The following is a 23,142-nucleotide window of genomic DNA, read 5'->3' as shown; positions in this document are numbered from 1 at the left end:
ACAACTCCTTGTCTTTTTCCTGCAGTGTTGCCTTCACTGTCCCGCCTCGCACGCTCCAACACAGCCGGCTTCCTCTCTCTCTCTCTTTCTCCTCCTCTTTTCTTTTTTTTCTATTTATGAAAACGTCACTTCAAGTCCCTCCCTGTTTGAATCTCATTAGTTTCTTGTGTGTTTCTCCCTGTCAATAATCCCGAATCCAGACTCTCTCTATTTCCATCCCTCTCTATCTGTCAATCAGCGCCGCCTTTGAACTGAAAACCACTCCGACCAACTTCAACTCTCTCAATCCGAGCACCGCGGCTCCTTCTCCGGCTTCCCCTTTTCCGCCAGGAGCCCCCCAGTTATTTTTCTTTTTTGGGACTTTTTTTCTGTGGGACCGCGAACGCCACACGCTGTGTGTGTGTGTGTGTGTGTGTTTTTTTTTCTAACTGGAGGGGTGGGGGGGAACGCCACCAACGACACCCCCTAAGTCGCGGAAAGTGGCACTTTTTCGACGGCGAGGGGTCCTTTTTTAAAAATTAAAAAAAAAAGTTTCTCCTTTTGGAGATATTTTCCCCCCACCACTAGCGAGAGCAGCAGCAGCAAGCTAGCCGCCTTCGGTGAAGCTCGTGGGGGGAAAAAAAAAGAAACCGAGGAGCGAGAATGCCGCAACTTAACGGCGGCGGAGGGGACGACCTGGGCGCCAACGATGAGATGATCTCCTTCAAAGACGAAGGGGAGCAAGAGGAGAAAATCTCGGAGAACTCGTCGGCCGAAAGGGATTTAGCGGACGTCAAGTCGTCGCTCGTCAACGAGTCGGAAACGAATCAGAACAGCTCGTCCGACTCGGAGGTAAGTTGGGAGCTCCGCAGCCCCACCAGCAAGCACCAGCGCTGCCGCCACCCCCGGGGCCAACTCGGAGGCGAGTGGCCGCCGGCGACGGCTTGTGGGGCGGCCAACGTAGCGAAAGTTCGGCGTGGGGCTCATATTGCTTTTTCTTAACTTTTTTTTTTTTTTTTTTTTTTGGTCCCCCCCACTCCAACCACTCTCAAGGCGGAGAGACGGCCTCCGCCTCGGTCTGAAACTTTCAGAGACAAAACGCGAGAAAGTTTAGAGGAGGGTGAGTTCTGGCTTCCATTTTTCTCCCCTTCTTGTTTGTGTGTGTTTTTTGGTTTGTTGTTAAAAAAAACTTTCCCCCCTTTCTTTTCTCTTTCTTTCCGCCACAACCGACAACTCCGGTCCCGCCATGTTAGCAGCGAAAAGGCAAGATGGAGGGCTGTTCAAGAGCCCACCGTACCCGGGCTATCCCTTTATTATGATCCCCGATCTCACGGGCCCCTACCTTCCCAACGGATCACTTTCTCCCACAGCACGCACAGTAAGTTCGCCTTTTTGATTTTTGTTTTTGTCCTTGCAACGCAACAACACGACACGATACAAGCGAGCTTTGACACCGGCGTCTCGGGTTAAGGAGGGAGCAAAAGTGGACAGTACCGCAAAAGTCGACTTTTTGCGACTGTCCGTGAAGTGTACAGTTGGAGCGGCTCTCGAGTCCTGTCAGTCATCTCTGCTAGCATGCTAAGTGGCTAATGAAAAAAGGGGGCTTTTATGTGACAGGCCAAGTTTGTGTGTATGTGTGTGCATATTTAATTCCACACGTGTTATTAAAATCGCAACCATTATCATTAGTAATATTACAAAATAATCACGGCTAATATGTGTTGCTTTAGATAATGAATAATGCATTTGGCTGGTGTTTGCTCAGCCCTCATCAAAAATGCCCTCTTTTCCCCTCTCAACAATGTGAAAGCTGCACCAATGAAATATGCAAATAGGCTGCAAGTGTGCTGCTTTTTTGCATGTGTCAAAAAAAAAAAGAGGAGGAAGAGGGTCCACACAATCCGATTGTTTTCATTCAAAGGATTATTGCTTTATTTTTAGGAGGTTAGTGCATCTTGTAATGACTGGAAATGTAAAGTTCATCAATAAATTCATGTTATTTATTTAGCAAGGCCTTAATTATGCACCTAACTGATTCCCACCGGGGCTACGGCAAGCCTTAAGCGGCGTTAACCCCTCATCACCCGTCTTTCCTCCTTTTTTTTTTTTTTTTTTTTTTTTAAAACATACTCCCCTTATTTTATTTTAAACGTTTACAATTACAAGTCATGTGCTTTAGGACCTGTCATCTCATTTTACAAGGTTAAATGGGCGAAGGTATTTGGGAAATTGGAACCCTGCAAGCCACAATACACTCCTCACTCCCCTTCTCCGCACAACCTCACCGCCTCATATTTGTTTCCTCCATTTTCTATTGTGCACACCTTGAAAATGAATATGTCGGCCTCTGATATTGTCGCTTCGATTTTGGTCTTTTAAAAGCAAAAAAAAAGGCATGCCTTTTTATTCAACGACATTTCCGTCCTTTTTTTTTTTTTTTTTTTTTTTTTTTTAAGTTCGTCAGTTGCTGTCGATTATTTATTCTCATTCAAGCTGACATGCACGCCGATGTGTAGCATTTCCTTGTACATGGAGTCCTGTGACAACGCGTTGCAACTTGTCATTCTCTTGTATTTCCTCCATTTACCGTGTACACATTTTCCTCCATTAAAAAAAATAAAGTGACTCAGACATAATGATAATGAGCATCCATTTCAATTTCAATTGGTCAAGGTTTTCCTTGATTAAATGTCTCTTTTCAATAATGTCTTAAATTTCCTCGTGAAGATTTTCCTCGATTTAAGTCAAAATTCACTTTGATCCTTCATCCCTTCAACTCCAAAATTTAAAGCCTTTTAACTTACTGATAGTTCTGTTTTTTCAAGTGTTGTGCATGGTGGAGAGAGGCGTTGCTGTTTGCAACGTGAGATCACGTAATAACGTTTTCTTACATTTCGTCAAGTTGGGGCCTGCAAAAAACTAAAAATGTCTACAATTGGACTTCCTCAATCCTGAGGATGGTCTGTAAATAACTCCCACCCCCATCCGCCCCCCAACACACACCCTGCTGTGTCCGAGCCATTAGCGTTTTTGAAGTGGTCGGTGGCTCTAATATCAATGTATTCGACTTAAAGCCGCCATTAATAATTCACCTAGACATTGATTAGCTGTCTGTCACGCGGCAACTCGCGACGATGATGAAGAAAAAGGGCACTTTGATTTGGATTTGGAAGCTTGTTTATTTATTTATTTTTTTACAGGACGGCAGGGGGGTTAACATCATTTACGTGACCTCCGGCGGGAATTTGTTTTGACAAGCACCGCCGAGTCCAAAGAGGCTGACAATTTAGTATCATTTAAGCATTTTGACACGTGTCCAGCCTTTAAAAAGCAAACCCCCCCCACCCATCCACTCTTCCTCTCATCCGCTCAGCTCGGACTTTTGCTTAAAGCCTGCACAAAGACTTGCTGGGCTGCACTCGGCCTTTCTTGTGTGTGTGTTTTTCTTTTTTTTTTCTTTTCTTTGCGGCAGCGGCAGGTTAACGCCGTTTCCGTGCGGGCTCGCATCCCCCCGCAACAGGTAAATGCCCCCACCCCACAACCTTCCTCGCTGACCCACCCCTTGGACCCATTATTTTGAGATTTTGGCCAAGGGGATGTGTTTGGAAGCATGATTAGCCCACACGCACACACTTGCGGAAACAATAGCATTTATTTTTTATTTTTTTTTAAACACACCTCTTTTTGTTTTCTTCATTTTAATAATGCAAGTGGATTTTATTGTCCCCGGAAACGCGCGACGACGGCATCCTTTTGTATCCGTTCTAATTGGTGCACCGAGTGACAGTATCGCGGCTCAACATGGCGGCATTGTCAGCACAACAATGCGTCATCATATGGATTACGTGTGTTCGCCCTCCTGTAAATGGATTTTTTTCTTCCCTTTTTTGGCCAAAGATGAGGATTTAAAGGATTGCATGTGCTTGTGCGTGTGGGTGGGGATGGCGTGAGGTGGGGGGGTACACCTTATCAAATTGGCTTTACATGCTAATGGGGTCTAATTGGTGTCTGCAGGGGAGTAGGGAGTTGGGTTGGGGGGGGGGAGATCAGGCGTCAAAACCGCGCAAGGTTGTTGGGCCCTTTTGTCTTGCAAATCACTTTTGTTGACAAAAAAGTACGGCAGTGGAAGCTTCCAGATTTTTTTTTTTTTTTTTTTTTCCACGACTCGTAAAATCTGCTTTGGATTTGACGAGTTAACTTTAAGAGACTGCAGCGGGGGGGAGGTTGAGAGGAGGAGGGGCGGGGGTAGGAAGTTTGGCACACTAAAACGGTGGGCCTGCGAGACATTAGCGGCCTCGCATTCTCTCTGCTTAATTAGTCCGAAATGTAATTGTTCACGCTCTGCCAACTGCGAGCAGCAAGTTTTTTTTTTGTTTTTTTTTTATGAATTTTTTTCCCCCACAAAACAATAAATCACTCGCATATTTGCGCCGTGATTCACGCGGAGGCTCGACCTCTCCCCGGCTCGACATGTGGTAAATTGTGAAGTCAATGAATCGCAGATGTAGAGGTGCAGGAGGGATGGGGGGGTGGGGGGTTTGGAGAGGCAGTACAGTAAGGTTTTGTCAATGCCTGGCGAACGAACGGAAAATAATTTTGCCGTAAATATTTACTGAGATGTGTGTTTATGTTTTTGTTTCCCTCCTCCCCACATCATCTCTGCTCGCGGGGCTTAATTGTCTAATTCGGAGGATGTCGGCGGGCTGAGCTGTCACCGTCTGAAATATTTAAAAATAAAAAATGTAGATGTGTTTCCCATCACAATGTTTAACTGGTGAAAAGGGAGTGTTAAGAAAAAGGGAGGAGGGATTCAGGTGCACTCAAGTCAGATTTGGATTTTTTTTTAATGAACTTTATTGACACTATTGTTTTAACATCTTGACATATTTTTAGTTTTATGTCGACAGGCTTGCACAAAGGCATTCATTTAGCAGCTGTGTGCTAGTAACCCCCCTCCCTGCTTTTAGTGTACACCCCCCCTCCTTTTTCAGCCGCACTCCCAACCTTCCCTCCCGTCGTCGCACTCCCCCACCCCCCCATCCCTCCCTCCCGCACTCGCTTGCTCTTTCTGTCGTGCATTTCTATAGCCGCCGCTGCTGCTACTGCTGCAGCACACAAAGATGGCACTGTACATCTGGAACGACAACTTTTTGTCACCCTGTTAATTTGAGGCCCCCCTTTCTTTCTTCCGTCTGTTGAATCTGCAGTAAGACGTTCACGTTTTCCTGAAAAAAAAAAAAGAAAAAAAAAAAGACGAAGCGGGCGAGTGAGAGGGCGTCTGACTTTGCCGGCACGCCAAGTCTCCCCCTCGCCGTGAGAGCGAAGTCACCGTCTGAAAAGATTTGAAGTGGTCTCCGCGGCCCGATAGATAAGCATCTAAATGCTTGTCAATTGCGTCTTTCAGCCGGCGCCGGCCTCAAGCGCTGATGAAGTACAAACAACAGCCACAAATGCCATATTTATTTTGTTCTCCGAAGTAGACGGAGGGCAAGTCATTCCACTTGAGGTGATTTGAAGGAGTTGCGAGCGGTTAAATTCAAATTCATTCATGTCAACCTGAGCATCTCAAGAGTCAAAAATACAAAATAAATAGATGTAAATACTTATTGCTTCTTCTAGTAGATGGAGGGTGAGTAAATCCACTGGAGGTGGTTTGGAGTGTTGCTAGAGCATACATTCAAGTTCATTCACATGAACGGCACGTCACATTTTTTTTTTTTAACCTCTGTAAATGCCATATTAATTTGTTCTTCAAAGTAGATGAATGTTGAATAAATTCAATAAATTGGAGTCACTGTTTAAATTCACCTTCATTCACATCAACCTCAACATCACAAGTGTCGTGTGCAAAAAAAAAAGAAAAAAGAAAAAGAAAAAAGAAAAAAAGACGTTAATGCAGTTTTTATTTCTTCCAAGTGGAGAGCGGATGAGCAAATCCAATGGCGGTGGCCGAGAGAGTTGCTAGTGGTTCGTTGCCATTATCTTAAGTGTCATGAGCATCTCAAATGTTACTAGTACAAAAAAAAGAAAGTTCTCATAGTAGATTCATAGTTGATGAAGGGCAAGTAAATCTGCCAGATGTGCTTTGGAGAGTTGCTTGGGGTTACATTGAAATTCATTCACATGAACCTTAGAGCGTAAATTCCATATTTATTTGTTTTAAGTGAATAGCGGACCGGTTCATCAACCGGTGGTAGTTTGGAGAATTATTAGCGGTTAAATTCAAGTTCATTCACACACACTTAAGCATCTTAATCGTCACGAGCAAAATAAAACTTTCATAAAAGCGGTGTTCATTTATTTTCCAAACTGGTTAGTAGGGCCCGGCCACCGATTATTCGGTCACCGATTATAATCGGCTGATTATTGCCCTTCAAACATATGCCAAAACAATCGGCCTATTGGGCCAAATGGCTGATTACTTTCCCCTTAAAATGTTATAATCGAAGAAAACTGAAGTTTCTGACGCTGTGAAAGTACCCCGAATGCACCATTTTGCTTGCGTAACATTAGCAAATAGCAAGTGTGTAGCGTATGTAATTCTGTTGTTCCCAAAGCTTCCTTTAAGATGTTTAATGACGTCCTAGTTGGAGTTAACTGTAAAACTAAACACACGACAATAAGAATAACATCCACAGTATATTTAAATACAAAACATGCTTCGTTTTTAAAACATCGCTATGCTAGCGCTAATGCTAAAAGCGAAGGGAGGATCCCATTCAAATGGAAGTTAGCAGCGACTTCGGGAGAGAATATAATCCCCGAGTTTTTTTTGTTTTTTTTTTTTTAATAATCGGCTGATTAATCTCTCTTTTTTTTTTTTTTTTTTTTCCCTACCAAAAATCTTTATCGGCCTAAAAAAAATGCATATTAATCAGTTGGAGGTGATTTGGAGAGTTTAAGTTCATTGACATGAACTTAAGTGTTACAAGTACAAAAAAAGATTTTCTTTTCTTCTCCAAAGCGGATAAACAACTTAATAATCCTCTGGACCTGATTTGGAGAGTCGCTAGTTGTTAAAATTCAAGTTCATTCACATGGGGGGAAGTTGTAAAGTGGGAGGGAAAGTACAAGAAAGCGGGAAATGTGTGCGAGTGGCGAGCGGTGACAGAGCGAGGTGGAGGCGGCGACGCCATAGGAGGGGTGAGGCGGCAGCGGCGTGGGGCTGCGGGGGTCACCCTCACAAAGGCTGCCTGAATGGAGTGCATAATTGCTGTTAATGGCGGGGCAATGACAGTGGCGACAGTTCCTGGTAAGATGTCCAAACAATGAACCCCCTCACTCCACCCCCCAAAACCGAAGGCTCCATGAAAAAACAGCCAGGCCAGAGCGGGAATGAAACTGGGCAGGAGCCGGCAACTTGCACTTTTCTCGCACTTGTTCAAGACTCGCTGCGACCAGTTGGATTGTGCGGCAACTTTGGGAAGGGGTCAAAGTGCGCAGGTGCTGACATGCTTGTCGTCGCCCGGACCTCCACATACGCCTTCACCCCCAACCCCCTCCCTCCTCATGACAACTCGGTGACTGTTCTGTCTCCAAAACAGTGCCAGTGCAGCTCCTAACGATCACGTGTGGCCAAATAATGAGCAACATTGTCAAACCTGAGCTATACCAGCACTTAATGGACCACAAACAAAGACCTATATGTCGCTTTTAAATAATACTTGATGAAAAAAAAAAAAGAAGAATTTGCTTTGTTGTATTCTTGTAATAATATTGATTATAATATTATAATAATAATTTATTTGTATTTAGTTACCATGCCTAAAAGCAAACATCCATAAAAATCAGTGGAATAATAGATGACAAAAATACAAAACTTCAAATTCTTAATATTTTCAATTATAGTACTCATAATATTGGGCTGGAGTTATGAATTTGATTTAATCGCTCCAAATATCAGAGACAAAAATGGACTTTTCACAAATTTCACAATCATACTACATCAAAATAGAATGCATAGAAAATATACAAGCCTTTTTTGTTGACCTAGTTTGCAGCATGAGATATGGATCACCTTACCAAAAATTTCCAAATAAAGACAATGACGTCATCTTCACATACATTCTTGCCAATTATCGCAATGTTCATTTGCAATGACGCAGATCTATAGTGTGTTGTTCTTTATGCTAATAATTCATTATCTGGTATGTTCATCGTTTACGGGAATTCCTGTTGGAAATTGGCTCTGTGTACGAAACGGCGATAAAACTCCAGCCTGTGTATTTTTAATCTACTAATTAAACTTTTAATTGTAGCGGGATAAGCTCCGAGGAGTTATGTGCAATTGTGCAAAGAAAGGAGGGGAAAAAAAAAAAAAAAAAAAACGGCGCGAGGGCACTAATGAGGCGATCCGCCATGAAAGGTGGCGGACGCGTAGCCGCATGCGAAAGGTGAGGGAGATTTGCCAGCGCGCGCCGCAATAAATTCATCTGCTAATCTACGGATTATGGCAGGATTTGCACGTTAAAAGACAGAAAAAAAAGTTTGCGCCATGACTTGAAAATGCGAAGGCTAATAAAGTAAACCCCCTCAGTGTGAAACAGTGTTCCATTTTTTTTTTTTTTTTTTTTTTTATCCCCTCACCCTCTGACGTTGATGAACAAATTCCAGCGGAAAAGCAGATTAAGAGTAAATTCCAATGTTGGCTCGTAAAGCAGATGTTCGAAACCTATTTACACAATAATAATACGCCTCTTGTAAAGCGACAGCTGTCAACTTGTGTACAGCGCAAGATAACATTTCATGTGAACAGCTTGTTGTGGCCACACATGGTCCGAGCCCAAGCATGTGGGCCCTGCCAAGCATTATAATGAAGGTAATGGACTATGGCGGAGCTCATACGGCTCCGAAAACGCAACGGCGATAAATGGGATTGCTAAAAGGACGCGTTGTGGCGTTTTTTTTTCTTTTCTTTTTTTTTTTTTTTTTTTTTAAAATTGGTGTGATTTGTTTCGTTAACGTCACTTTCACTGATGTCTGATTTTAACCTCCAATTAGTTTCCCCCCCAGCCATCTCAAAATGAATGTTAGCGTTTTTTAATACTGTTAAATTCACCCAAGCTAGCGTTTTATAAGCTTTGGAATTTTGGAGATATGATTGAAAGTTGATCCAAAGTGGGACACCTGACAAAATACATTTACCACAGACTTTGTTTTCATCCTTGGGTTTTAGGAGTTATTATTGTTCCATCAATTTAATCACCTTTTGTTTGGGGTATCAGCATGCCCACAAATTGTGTTTTAGGATATCCAACACGAAAATCTTCAATAAAAATCTTCATCGCTGGAAAATTAGAAAAAAAAAAAATTCACAATTGAGACAAATTTGGTACATCTATCTATCTATCTATCTATCTATCTATCTATCTATCTATCTATCTATCTATCTATCTATCTATCTAATCTATTTAACAACACTTCCAAAAAAAGTCTCACACACCAATGCCAATCAATTGAACAAGAAGTCATGCATTTTGTTTTGAAGTAGTCATTTTGGACAAATACCAGGCTTTGGCGAACTCTGACTAGCGGATTCGCCCTCATGAGCTTCAGTCGGCAGCAGGAAGCCCAGACAGATGGGCAGTTCTAAATTTCAAAGCTTAATTGCCTACACCAGCACAACTGAGAGCTACTTTTTGGATACTGATTAATGCGAAGAGCTACCTGTTTGATACACACTCCCAGAAGAACAAATTTGCTCAAATTGCTTTTAATCGTCATTATTAACAATTTATTATATTATCTACGTGAAGGATTTCTCACAACTATTATCAGAAATGGTTGAACAAGCTAAATATCAGGTAAATATCAAGATGCAAGACTTGGTTACTCTATAGATGTCTGAGATGTCTGAAAGTGTTTACATTTTCAAATGATCACTTCTACAACATATCAAGCATATCACACCCATCACAACACTGAGCTATTTTTAGAACAGGCCCACGGGCTACCCCTGTGGTCCAAGGGGTGCCTGGTGCCCACTGGCACCATGTTGGTGCCCCCAGGCCTACACCTCATGTCGGCAGAGCTGGCATCAGTTTGCTCATTTCAAGGCCCAGATAGCAAATATCGCAAGACTGGGACCCCGAACCCAGTAATTATTTCAATCAATCAACCGAGACCATCCAACCGTCCCGGGTTGTCAGTGTATTCATTTCAGCGCACCGCCTCACCCATCGGGTGGAGGTCAAATCCGAAATTGAGCAAATTGACTCACAGCATTGAGAGAATTATCAATTGTCCTCCTTCCCTTGAGGGGTCAGAGTGAATGAAGTGACTTGTTTAGACAACTGCGACCTCCGCTGTCCAGCCGGTAGGGATTGACCGAGTGACTGACTGATTGACAGAGAGCGAGAGTGAAGGAACGGGCAGGCCACCAGGTTGTTTGGCATTTTTGAGGCGGAAGACGATGCAATCTAAGTCACCCTGAAATGACTTGTTTGATTGGAATAATGACCAGCAGTCCACGGCGGCTGGCAGCAGTCGTTGCATCTCCCCGCTCAACAATGGCATTTGTTTTGCTGCAATGAAGCAAGGCGGAGGCGAGCAAAACCAAGCCCAAACGATGACGGATATATTGGATCTCCCGTGTAAAAAAACAAAACCAAAACGCAAATCTCTGCCGCTCACATCCCTGCAGTTTGAGTCTCTGCACCTCGCCTCTTGGAGAATTGGGCTATATCCTGCTCTCTGCGTAATGATGGGTCTGGAAACAAAAATGGGACAAGTTTTACTCCAGCAGGTTCCCAAGTGGCAGTTTCTTTTCCTATCTGAGGGAGTGGGAGACTGAATTTTTTGTTTCGTTTGGAATCCACATAAGTGGATCAACCCCTGTCGAAGTCCAAAATTAACACCGCAAAATGTGTCTTTGGAGGCCCAACTACAGATGCAATTCGCTCAAGACAAACTCTGGAATAACGCGGTGTTCTCTTTTGGACACACAAATATGGGCTGTTCCGCTTAAGTAGCTTAACATAATAAAATCAGCGTAACCCATCGGAGTCTCCGATAGGAAGTTATTTTAGGTCAAAATCTATCGGCACGCAATCCAAAGGTTGATATAAGATACCAGCTATGAACCAGAAAGCACAGCCGTCATAATGAAAGTTGAGATTAGAAGCTGGCATCACTATGCTGGGACGGCCTCCATGTCATGTGATGCACGTTGCAGTGCCCTTTAGAACCTGGAGGCTCCTTATCTCCGTTTTTTACGGCCGCCTCTATCTTTATTGGCCGCCGCACTTTTGCATATTTGGAATATCAATAAAGATAAGTAGTCCGGTTAGTCACAAAATGGGGAGGGTAAGACTCCCTGGGTCGGACCCCGGGAGTCTGGCTCTGGAGGCCCATCACTCTCGTCGGCCTTATCCCTATCTGTCACAGGCCAGGCAGCAGCTGGCCTCAGCTCCTTTGCACAAGAATGCGATATGCGCTGTTTGAACAGCGGCTTGTCTCAGGAGCGCAGGGAAGGAAGTAGCTGTGTGTTTACATAGTTGAATTGTCCTTTTCCCCACCACCCCTCCTACCCCTTCTAGTGTCTAATGCACTTCTGTTCAAACATTCCCAAGTGTTGAGATGACCCCTACTGAACACGTGCTCAATGCCTGCCGAGCACTCTGTCTGGATGTTTGGCTGAAAAAAGGCATGCACTTTCTAACCTACTGCGACTGCTTCAACCAGCACGACTACAATATAAAGTCTTAGGACGGCTCAATTGATCACACTGAGACAAAATGGAAGGCGGTGTGCGTGTTTGTGTGTATAGACAGATGAAGAGATATACGACGCGTTGTCAGACAAGGAGCTGGACGTTGACATACGGCCCAGTCGTCAAGCTAATTGTTGTTTGAATTAGCCGTTATGATCCGATGACAAATGTCTCGCCCGTTGGCCGCCAGAGCGGAAAATGTTTCCAGGGGATTGGCATGATCTTTTGCGAGTGTGTAAACCTGGCTTCAACAAGATGGATAAATGCAATTATTGGGCAGACCTGGAGTGGAGGAAATCCATTTAAAGCCCGTAAAGCTCAGCAGGGTCCGCGCTTAATTCATTTGGCCAATTTGCGGGGTGATGTACGAGCGTCAGGGCACATTAGTCAGGCTGGGGAAGAGGTGTGTGGGGGTTTGTGTGTGTGTGTGTGTGTGTGGCAGCTCACACTGGTATGGATGGACGTGGCTGCGCCGGGGAGGCCGTGTAGGGATTACGAGATGCTCATCGGTCGCGGAGAAATTTACTTGGTGGACAAAACAAATGAAGCTTGGACACGGAAGTCACAAAAGATGCAGTGTGTGCACCGTGCGGGATTGCATTGCAAATGAGGTGGGGAGATGTGGTCGTGGTCCAACGCATGCCTGAGTGAATACAAGCCCCATTTACCATACACCGCGCTCAATCAGGTGCTGTCGTCTCCAGCCTATCCCGTTATAGCTCTGTGTGTCCAACTCCAGACAAAGATTTTTCTGTCGCCAGATCGCTTCTCAAGATAATAAAACTGTGATGAGAAAATTGGTCTAGTTGATGCTGATGTCAGGGAAAGTTGTCTTCCATCGTCGCTCACGAAGGCTTTTGCGAGTGCAGTCTCCCTAACGCTTACGCGACACTGATGGCTGAAATTTGCTTAGTCTGGTAGTGATCCATTCTTACGTCGGAGTAGAATCACTCAACAGTTGCAAGAGCTGCATGGTATGCAAAAATCGTGGTTAGCGTCGTCTCTGTGTTGAGGGAAGTTTCAGTTTACTACTCGTAAGCCACACTCTTGCTATCAGACACGGACAAAGCCCTCTCTCGCTATGACGCTGCGTAAGTGGTTCACATCATTCTGAAGTGCCTCTTGGCAGAGTTGGACGCGGAGTGCGTACATTAGCATTTGTCACCTGACAGAAATGCGGCCGGCCGCTGCGCAAACCATGCCGGGTGTGAATGTGGAGGCTTGTCAAAGACAGGTGCCGTTGCTGGCCCTCAGGCTTGACGCACAGCAGCTGGGGAAAGACTTAAGGCTCGTGGTCAAGTTCGGGTCAGAGGCCTCGGGTTGAATTCCCCTCTTGACTGTGAAAGCTGGGAACACCAAGACTAGATGAAGTCTGGTGGCTGAAACAACGTTTCAGAACTCCTGTTTATTAATAAACTGGATTTGATGCTTATCAACCTTTTTAACCTGCACGTTTATGTTTACACTTTTTGATTGGAGCTGCAAGTATGGTCAGATGGCAAGTCGCAATTTCATCATCATTGCAGTTTGGGTTGTAGTTTGTATGTACTTTTTTTTTTTTTTTTTAATCATATAGTGGCATGAAGCATTGCTCTGTTTATGAATTCAGAAAATTTTTAATTCAAGAGATTGTGTGCCACTGGAATTTTGGTCGAAGTTCATAAGCCAGGATAAATGCTATTTTCAAACTTGGGTCATTAATTTAGTTCAGTTTCAAATTTAATTCCAAACATTTGTAGTCTGCCTTGTTGATTGCTTTCCGGGGTGTTCAAGGTGTCGTTGCGTGACAACGCATTGGCAATTTACAAGGCATCTCGCTAAGACTAATTTGAACTGTCTGTCATGCACCAACAACCTTAAGAGTCGAGTTACCGTCCAGGTATATGTTGCCCAAGTAGATAAGAGTGATTCTGTTTGATAATGAATTAGGACTACCTGTTTTAATTCACCTTTAAGCCAGACAACTGTATATTATGCCCTGAGGTTGTTGGCTGCATTGTAAATTACTATTTGAATAACACTGCGTTCTTTGAACAGCCTTTAATGCAGGCAGAAATTTTGCATGATGGCAACACAAACATGGAGCACATTAGCAATGGAGCGAAACTGCAGCGTAATGGTCTATGGGCTGCCACAGGAAGTCCTCAGGGCCTCTTAGGGGGAGTCCAAATCATCCTTGGGAGTGCGAAAATCCAGTGCTGTAACTTTGCATGTGCATATGTCATCATCTTCCCCCTAATTCGACTGCTAGCTCCCGCCCAAAGTGCTTGCCCAATCTCCAGGGAGAACAACTGTTTCTGCTGTCTATAGGCAGGAGGAATTCCTTGCCCTGACTCGGAAAAACTTGTGGAAGTTTTCTATACGCCTCCCACAGATCGTTTTACATCGGTGGTCCAGTGGTCTTTACACAACTGTTCCCAGTTAGTGGCAGGATGCCAGTCTTACTTTGGTCGCCAGTTGGACAAATGTTTTTCACTACCGCTGGATTTAGTTTCACACTATGCAACTCAGTTGTGAAGATATTCAAGGTATCATTTTCAACATTTCAAGTGGGGATTATAAGGAAAATTTAAAAACGTCACCTGGAGAACATGCATGGAATTCTGAGCGTATTTTTGGACAGCCAGCACAGATAAGATACTCTGCGGCTGAGACGGAAAGAGGCCCCCACTGACTTTTGAGCGACAAATAAATTACAAAACTGGCCCCAACTGGATGAGAGTCTCGTTTGTTGGCTTCTTGAGCTCCTTGGCGAGACGACGAGATGCGGTCGGAGACGCCGGAAAAAGTCAACCTCTAATTGCTTCAAAATGATGATTGAGGCATCAGCATGGGTGGATACTGTGATGAGACTGCTTCCACTCTGGGGCTTTTAGCTGGAAGGAGTGGAGCCCATTGGGATTGCTCCCCAATGACAAATGGTTGTCATAAAATAGACCCCTGCTACCACAGAAAATCCAACTTTTCTTGGCGTACGTTGAGGAGACAATCGTTTTCTTCATGTTTTGAATTGGCCTTGCCATGTGGTTTCCTCGGATGGGCTGCCTGGAGCCAACTGCTTCCACATTAGCCTTCTGCTCTGGTTTTAGTTTCAAGAAAAATAGGGCCTGTGTATTTTTTTTCTTTAATACCACAGCGATCAGTGCCAAACTTCCCAATTTCCTAAAATCCCCACACAGTCATCCCCTTGTATTCTCAACTTTTTTTCTGATCCCTGTCACAAACAAGAGGCACACCTGCCTCTGTGTCCCAGGTGTTACCACCGCTGCCTTTCACCTCACTTGTAGCGCATCCATCCAATCCTTGCCTCGCTTTTCGGTGTGCTGTGATTGAGCAAATCACACCAGTAATGATTCAATTGGGTATAAAGTAATTGAGAGGCGGCCTGCTTGCCATCTGTCGTTGAGATTAATACTCTGTGTAATTAAATGTGACCTTGGGGCCACTGAGGGAGGAGCTCGTGGGTACCATGAGCCAAAGATGGGAAGTTTTAAAAATACAGAGATATAGATGCATTGGATGGACAGATGTTGACAAAACTCTAAGAAATGTTTTTCCACCCTGTCTGCGTTTGCCTTAAAAATGGTGGTGAGGTCGAGTCTAAAGATTGACCGAGTGTGTCCGTGTGGTGTGATGATAGCCTCCACGGTGACTGCTGTTTTAACTCCTATTTTATGTGTGGTTTTGTACGGACTCCTGAGCTTTGGTTTCTCTTTGGACAGCATCCAGAGACTACAAGGCCTGCTTCTCCTCAGCACTCATGCGGGGTCGGCGTAAAGGGCCCTGCAAAGCTCAGTTATTCGATTTCAGGCCTGATCTGGTTGTTTTTGCAGCGTAAACAGGACATTAAAGACAGGGGTGGTGGGGGGGAGATGGCGAGCTAATGAGTCTTTGTGTCAGCGTGAGCGCGGCGTGGCGGCTGTGCTTGGAGTTTTCAAGCCTTATCCTCTGCATCCGTTGTCGCGGTGACACACAGTGAAGAAGAGGAGCCTCCACCCCTGCATTCGTCTGATTATAGTAAACAGAAACAACAGATCTGTAAAAGACATCAGCTCGGTTCAGTCTTTGCCTTGCAATACTTCCGCCCAGTTCTTTTGGGGAGGAACAACATCCCTCTGGCTCCGGCATACAGAAATAACCATTTTAATTGCTATGGTTGTGTTATAGTGCGGCCTCCTCGTGGCAGGCAGGACCCGATTGAGGTGGCACTAACTGATAGGGGACAAGGGGATGAGATCTGGGAACACCTCCAAGGAAATTGCAGGGCGTTGTGGATAGAGCGCTGCTGTTAGTTAGGTTCAACGTTGCCACTGAGAGATAATTGAAGGTGTAAATCCAACCATCCATCCATTTTCTTTCGCGCTTGTCCTCATTTGGGTCGCAGAGAGCTTGAGCCTGTGCCAGCTGACTGGGCGAGAAGCGAGTTGCAACCTTGGACATGTTGCCAGCCAGTTGGAGTGCACATACAAACAAACAAACATTCACTATAGGAGTGTACATACAAACAAACATTCACGTCACACGTGGCGACCATTTTGTGTCTTAAATGAACCTAATGTGTCGAAGACGGACTACCCTGAGAAAATCCACCCAAGCATGGGGAGAAAAGCCGGAGCCAAGAGTTGAACCCCAAACCTCAGGGGCGGACATGCTAACCGCCAGACCACCGTGCTGCCCAAAATGTCAGTCATATGTTTAAATAATCAGAATCAATCATTAGAGCTACTATATACATCGACCCAGCATGCTTCAATTTGTTCCTGTTCTCGATTTATTTTTGTCTCTTCCATGCTTCTACCCTTCAAACTCCCTTCCCATTCTCTTCTTCCACCCAGAAATCCCTCCCCTGCCATCCCTCTCTCAGTATGTGCTCTGATTACCTCTCCAAACTGGCAATAAGTTGATTGCTTTACAGAGATGATGTAAGCCTCTGCCCTAGGGTACATCAGGTTGGATTTCTCCTTCTTTATCTTGTAAAGCCTAAATTAACAGCTGGTTTGGTCGGAGTTCTCCCGGATCTGACTAAAGGATTAAGCTTGGTTCTCATGCGAGTCAATCCAGTTTGATTTATTGCAGGTCTATCAAAAAAAAGATCAATGGGAGTCCTTTTGAAAGTAAATCCTTAATCGCTCTTTGCACTTGCGTGTCATCATAGTGATTTTTTTTTTCACTTCCTTTCCCCATTTCTCACTCCCTCATTCTTATTCTTTCCATACACCTTGTCTGTTTTTTTCCCCCTTCTCCTACACCCAACCCTCCCCCAATCTATGGTAGTGATCCACCCCACCAACAGTATCAGGGTAACTGGATAGATTTTTTTTTTTTCCCCTTGTTCTCATTAGTGATCCATTCAGGCAAGGCAGTTCCAAGTTGGGTGTTAGCATTCCGCGGTCGTGCTCGCAACCTTTGTGCCGCTCGTGTTTTGTCTTCACTGAAACTTTCCCGTATTAGGCCCGTCACTCATGCCAGGCTTGGTAATAAGGAAGTTGAAGAATTTATGTGTTTGGTTCTTATAACCTCTGACTCTCTGATCCATATTTATGAACACAAGACTGAAATGACAAATGCAACTGAAAGGAAAGGCTCTCATTGGGAATTCATTGGTCTTTAAGGGTTCTACAAGGCTGTTGTAGTTCAGTTTGGTTCAGTTCAGTACAGTATACTTTTTAATTAAAAAAAAAAATTGTATTATTGTTAAAAGTTGTAACTTTGAAGGAACCTGCAACCACAATAACTCCTCATATTCCATAAAGCTATATCATTATCTCAGTACCATTTCAGTATGTTTGTGTATCTCCATTGTTACAAGCTCTACCCTAGTTTTTTAGCACAGTTAAAGGTAGAAACCACAGTTGGAAAGGTTAAACCGGACAGTAGTGACCATATACTCAGTTATGTGCTACAAAATGTATAATTTTCTTGAACAAAGCTGTTGTTCTTCCACTTATTTTTTCATCCTGCAAGATTATTGCAGTTACTTGCAAACTATGGCTGGTGGATTGACTCATTATTGCCTCTTGAAACCATGGAATTTTTATTAAAAGATCGAAGGAACCTGCAACCCCATTGAAACCCCATTTGTACGACTCTGTACTTTTTTATTTCAGTTCGGTATGAAGTCTGCATTTCTGGAATGTCTTCTTCCTGTATCTAAACCGTGGAACTGGACACTTCAGTGCATTAATTGGTCAACGGTGAATCCTCACTTAGTGCTTGTTTTCTGCTAAAATGCAAAAAAAAAAAAAAAAAAACACGGTTGCCCCGCTGAAGACGTCTATTACGTAGTTGATGCCGCATACACAGGCCAGATCAGGATTTGATGTCAAGCCCTTAGGAAACATGACTTAATATATCCAGTGTAGGGAGGGTTGATATGACCTCAGGGACACCCAGCTTAATGTTTTTAATGGTTTCTAAGTTTTCCGATTCTCCATCAACCGACTGACGTTCACACGGACTGCTATTCCTGAAATTATGCGCGAGATGATCCGTGTTAAATTCAGGTGTGTCATGCTGGCACGCTCGGCCCAGCTGACTGGCACACAGACCCGGGGTTCTGCAGGGGTGGGGTGAAGCGGGGCTGACAGGATACGTGGGAAGGAAGGAGCTTGCTGTCAGCCAGCTGGACCTCTTAATCCTACAGCCTTGGGGAAAGGGTGTGTGTTAGTGTGTATGTATATATGTGTTCGTCTCACAGTGTCAATTCTAGCGCACACCTCTCGCAACACTGTGGACCAGCTGAGTCCACGTGTGTGTGTGTTTGTGCTCCATTGAGACAACCAAGGTTTGTTTACCGCAGTCCTGCCTTTAACGCTGCTCTGTATATTCACGTCCAGACGACACTGTCTATCACCACTTGTCGAAGGAGAAGTGGGGGTAAGGAGGAACTTGTAATACCAACAAATACCCTTCTTCCCATTTCTTGCAGTTATAGCCACCACCCCTTGTGAGTGAAATCCTGTAATGCAGTCGTTCTCAACAATTATTTTTTTTGCCCCAGCACCCCCCCCCCCCTAAAAAAAAAATTAGCTCTCTAAGTACCACTATCATAAACATCTATAATACAGAAAGTTAATAAAAAATTGCACCAAAATAAACGTTTTATAAAGGTTCTGAAAAATTAAATGTGAATTTCTTGAAATTAAAGATTAATACAACAGAATTGTACATAGGCAGTGATTCCTTTGCGTACCCATCTTTGAGAATCAACAGGATGTTTACGCACGACGGTTTGGCTTTTTGTCTACACAGCATTTTAAGACTGGCAAATCGCTCTGAATGAATTCTGACTACCTAATTCGATGCCAGTGCGTTAGGCAAAAGTTATGCTGCCAGGAGCAGATGGAATTTCCTAAAGCCAGTATGTAGAATATCTACTGTCAGGTATTGGTACCCTTGTCATCAGGCGTCCAACTGTCAACAATTTTGCTGCAAAAGTTTCCAAAAACTGTTATGTTGGTCTGTAATGTAATACTATAGTGAGAATAAATAAAAATGAATAGTTGGATGAATTACTGCTTCATCAGTTGATTGAGTAATAGAAATTTGATGAGAATTGTTGATCCTTATACAGAGGTTTTGGTTCCCACACAGAACAAACTAGGTAAGGGACAGGAAGTGTAACTGCCTGAGGCTGTAGGAAGTTTACTCGACAAAAAACAAAAAACAAAAACAAGTACAGCTCAGCCTCTGGCTGGCGGAGGTCATGACTCGAGATGTGCTTTTGGCTCTACTTCATACTTGTTTGTTTAGTCATTTGGAGAAGACGATTCTTGATGACGTTTTTCACACACACAGACAAAAATTAAGCTGTTATGTGTGATTAAAGGTTCATTATTTATGTTTTTATTTAGTTTTAAAAGTATTTGTTTGATGCATTTTGAATTTTATACGTGTTTGTGTTCATTTTTGGAATTATGACCATAAAACCAAACCATGTACTTGCTGGGGGCAATTGCTCCAATGGCACCAATAATTAACCAAACCCGTCTGTCATTTGACCAAGGCAAGAGTGATTAATGAAAGTCCGCTAATGGCTTTAATGATGATTTTAGTGTTCTTTTCTACCACCATTTTGGAAGTGTGAAGCAAAAACTGTGACATGAGGTAAACTGGTTGGAAGAGAGATGCAACACTGAACGTATTTTGACATTTCACCAGGTAAGTTGATTCAAAAGCAAACATGGTGGAAATGTAGACATCACATTGTCATTGAGGGGACAGGCTAATTGACTTCCGTTGCGATTATATTAATGGCGCAGATGTGCAATTTTGACAGTGACATGGATAGCATGCTAAAGAGCTGATGTTAGCTGGCTTTACTAAATTTCTTAAAGGCAACTCAACCGAATATTTTATACTGTACATACCTGAGAGTAGCGACCTTCCACACACCCAATTATGGAGTTTTGGTTACCAGTGTGTACCATTATAGTAGTAGTGAGTACTATGGCACAATTTGGCAACCTTTGTTTACAAACATTATAAAAATATCTATTATTGTGCCTATTCATTTCATTTGTTTACTCGATTGTTGCCAACCAAGCGGTCAGTTGCATCACATTCTTCCTGTCTATGTCGTATTTACCGACATTCCATGTGAGCTCACTTCCTTCGTTTTATTATTTATTTTATTTTATTTTATTTTTTTATTTTAACTCCCAACTCTCTCTTTGCATATATCACAAGCTGGCTGGCAGGCTAAGAGCTTGGGACTTCCCCACGCCACACACTCCAAGCCTTTGATCGCTTGCTTTGGAGGTAACATCAAACAGCACGGCGCAGAAAGGCAGCTACTACTGTGAAGTTCAATGTTCAACTTGATGGCTTGGCTGAGGGCTTTTCCCTCCCCACCACCAGCAACCCCCCCCCACTCACCCTCTCTCCTCCTCGAGCCCTCCACCGCCGCTACACACCTCCCCCCTCACGCCGCTCCCTCGATCCCTCTTCTGCATCTCTGTTGACAAAAAAAAAAAAAAAAACAGTTTGCAGCCAAGGTTTTTAGTACCTCCAACCTCACCTCCACAGTCGAGATTGCGCGATGCAAGACCTCCTCCCCGTGTAAATTTTAGACATACACAAAGGTATTGCTGTCTGGCCTGCGTGGTTAGAAGGTGCAGCCTGCTCCTGTATATTTCAGGCGGTTGCATCAATGCCAAGCGTGAGGCCTGCTGTGGCAGGAGGGAAATCGCAACATACTGTATTGTTTTGGGAATTCATCTACCCCGTTTCTTCATCACATCTTCCAGAAGTGAGGAAATTATCCCAATAAGCGCCTGTATTTTGTTGATAATTGTCAACGTTGCGTGAATGAGCCACTCGATAAACAAAATAGCAGTCGTCCTCCAGAATCCAGGCGAGTCTACACTTACAGGTAGACAGTATGAAGAAGGTATGCAATAGATGACATGATGTAAACTGGGACTCTAACGACCAATAGGGGTAACACTTGATGATGTCATCATGTTTGCCTCCATGTGAAAATGGCCTCAAGCTTGCCTGACCCAGGAAATGCCAACCGTTTATGCTTCTGGGTCGAACACACACACATCCTCCCTGCTTTCCTGGCTGCTTGGGAACTAACGGGCTAGTGCTAGGTGCTAAGCTAAGGTGCGCTGCACCAACTGTGAGCTGCAGCTGGCTAGCTGATGCACCTAAATGCTAGGGGTGTGCAAAAAAATCGATTCATAAAAGAATAGAGATTCTCATTTATGAATCGAATCGAATTGATATTAATATCCAAAAATCGATTTTATTTAAATTAGACATGAAGAAGAAGGGGAAAACGCCCACATTGCTGTTTTTGTGGAAAAAGTCACTTAAAAAACAAAATTAATAAATGGTTAAACAAAAAAATAAAAATTAGACACTTTAATGTCTCTATTTGTCATTTTGTCTTGCAAAGCAGACTGGAGTAGATCATGACAATGTTGTGCATATCTGTAAATTGAAGCAGAAATAATTTGTCAATCAAATAATTCTGAATCGAATCGTAGACCCAAAAATCGTAATCGAATCGTGAGACAGTCAAAGATTCCCAGCCCTACTAAATGGTGTCCTTCCAGACTTCCGCTCAAGCTGCACTTAGTTCTGACAAGTATCGTTAGCATGAGAGGAGAATGAGCAGTCGGTCTGCTTCTTGCCAAATGTTAGCAAAAGAGTGACTAGAGTCCGTTAGATGTGGGTACACGTGCAGATTGGTTTCAACATCACATTTGCATGAATGGTCCAATGATGTTTCAAAAATCAAAGTTGACCCCCTTCGTCCATTCCTAACAATCATCCTCGACGATCTAGGAATTCTCCTATGCCTCCATCACACTCTTTAGAGTCTGTTTTCTTTTACACATCCAGATAAAGGTGTTGATTTATTTTAAAAAAAAAAACAATTAAAAAAATCACCGTAGTGTGTGAATGGTTCACTGAAAAAAAAAAAAATGGCATGCCCTCTATAAATGTCAACCGCTAGATTTTGATAAAGCTCTGGATAAAGGTGCAGATTTTTTTTTTGACTGCTTTTTGCATGCATGGTCCACCCCAGAATGAAAATTTCACCCTCTGTCATCATCTTCCACGAAACAGGAGTTTGCCTCCTCCTGTCCCACCATCACATTTTGACAGAAGTCAGCAAAAGTTTTAGTGCAGTTATAGATAAAGATTCAGCAATATAATTCCACTTTTTGCCATTTTGAGTTACTATTGCACAAAAATGATACACCCCAGAATCAAAATGGCACCTTGTTGTGTCCATTTGTGACAGATAGCTGCCATGAATTTGGGAATTAGTTAGCCACCGTGCCTCTGTATAAAAAAAGAGGAGCTGGAACGTCACCCCCAGCCTTTTCCACATGGCTAACAAACCGCTGGAAAACAAACACTTACAATGAGCGCCATTTAGGTGAGCTTCCAACACTCCCTAAATCCAAGTCGTAGCCTGATTCCGCTCTGCATTTCCACTATTTAAAAGACCAGCCAAGGTGCTTGCTAAATGCCTCTATCTTTCTTGCGCTTTCTCTGTCTGACTGTGCCAATTAGCAAAAAAAAAGAAAAAAAAAAAGAAGAGTGTGGCATGCTTTTCTTCTTCTCCGCTGCAGCTTCCTAGAAAGACGTGAGTGTACGCACGTTTTGGTGTATCATTAGCTCGGTGTGCGGGGAGGCGTGCGCCAACTTCTGCTGCCTTATCTCCATGTCAATCACGGCATACAGTACGTATGCGCGCGCGTGTGTGGTGTGTGTGTGTATGTGATCACATCAGTTGTAATGATCTCCATTCAGCCCGTCGGTGCGCGTTAGCGCCCAGCTTCCCTCGCCCCCGGAGCAAACACTTCCCTTGCTAATAGATGCAAAATTAAGCTGATCAATAGATGGTCTGAGCTCATTATTGACACCTTATCTTCGGCGTGGGATTTTTGTCCAGGGGCGGGTGCGGGGAGGTTGGGGGGGGGTTGCAAGGC

At 43.7% G+C, this 23,142-nt stretch overlaps 1 protein-coding gene across 28 annotated transcripts in view; it reads left to right on the top strand.

The window, feature by feature from the left end:
- The first annotated feature begins 36 nt into the window (after positions 1–36).
- Positions 37–23,142, top strand: part of tcf7l2 (transcription factor 7 like 2) — a 103,029-nt gene continuing 79,923 nt past the window's right edge. For 7 of the 28 annotated variants that reach the window (XR_013279582.1, XM_077503719.1, XM_077503711.1 and 4 more), the window contains exons 1-3: positions 38–831; positions 1,033–1,099; positions 1,233–1,357. Coding sequence is in view for 27 of the 28 variants with exons in the window: in XM_077503719.1 (XP_077359845.1) it covers positions 643–831; positions 1,033–1,099; positions 1,233–1,357 (381 nt within the window). In the remaining variant the exon portion in view is untranslated. Of the gene's footprint in view, positions 832–1,032; positions 1,100–1,232; positions 1,358–23,142 lie in introns of all 28 variants that reach the window. The other 21 variants (XM_077503730.1, XM_077503728.1, XM_077503716.1 and 18 more) reach the window with 4 other exon arrangements.

This window comes from Festucalex cinctus, chromosome 17 (genome assembly GCF_051991245.1).
Source record: "Festucalex cinctus isolate MCC-2025b chromosome 17, RoL_Fcin_1.0, whole genome shotgun sequence".
Lineage (NCBI taxonomy): Eukaryota > Metazoa > Chordata > Actinopteri > Syngnathiformes > Syngnathidae > Festucalex > Festucalex cinctus.
Note: the sequence above shows the minus strand (reverse complement) of the source record. Positions and strands in the feature narration are given on the sequence as shown.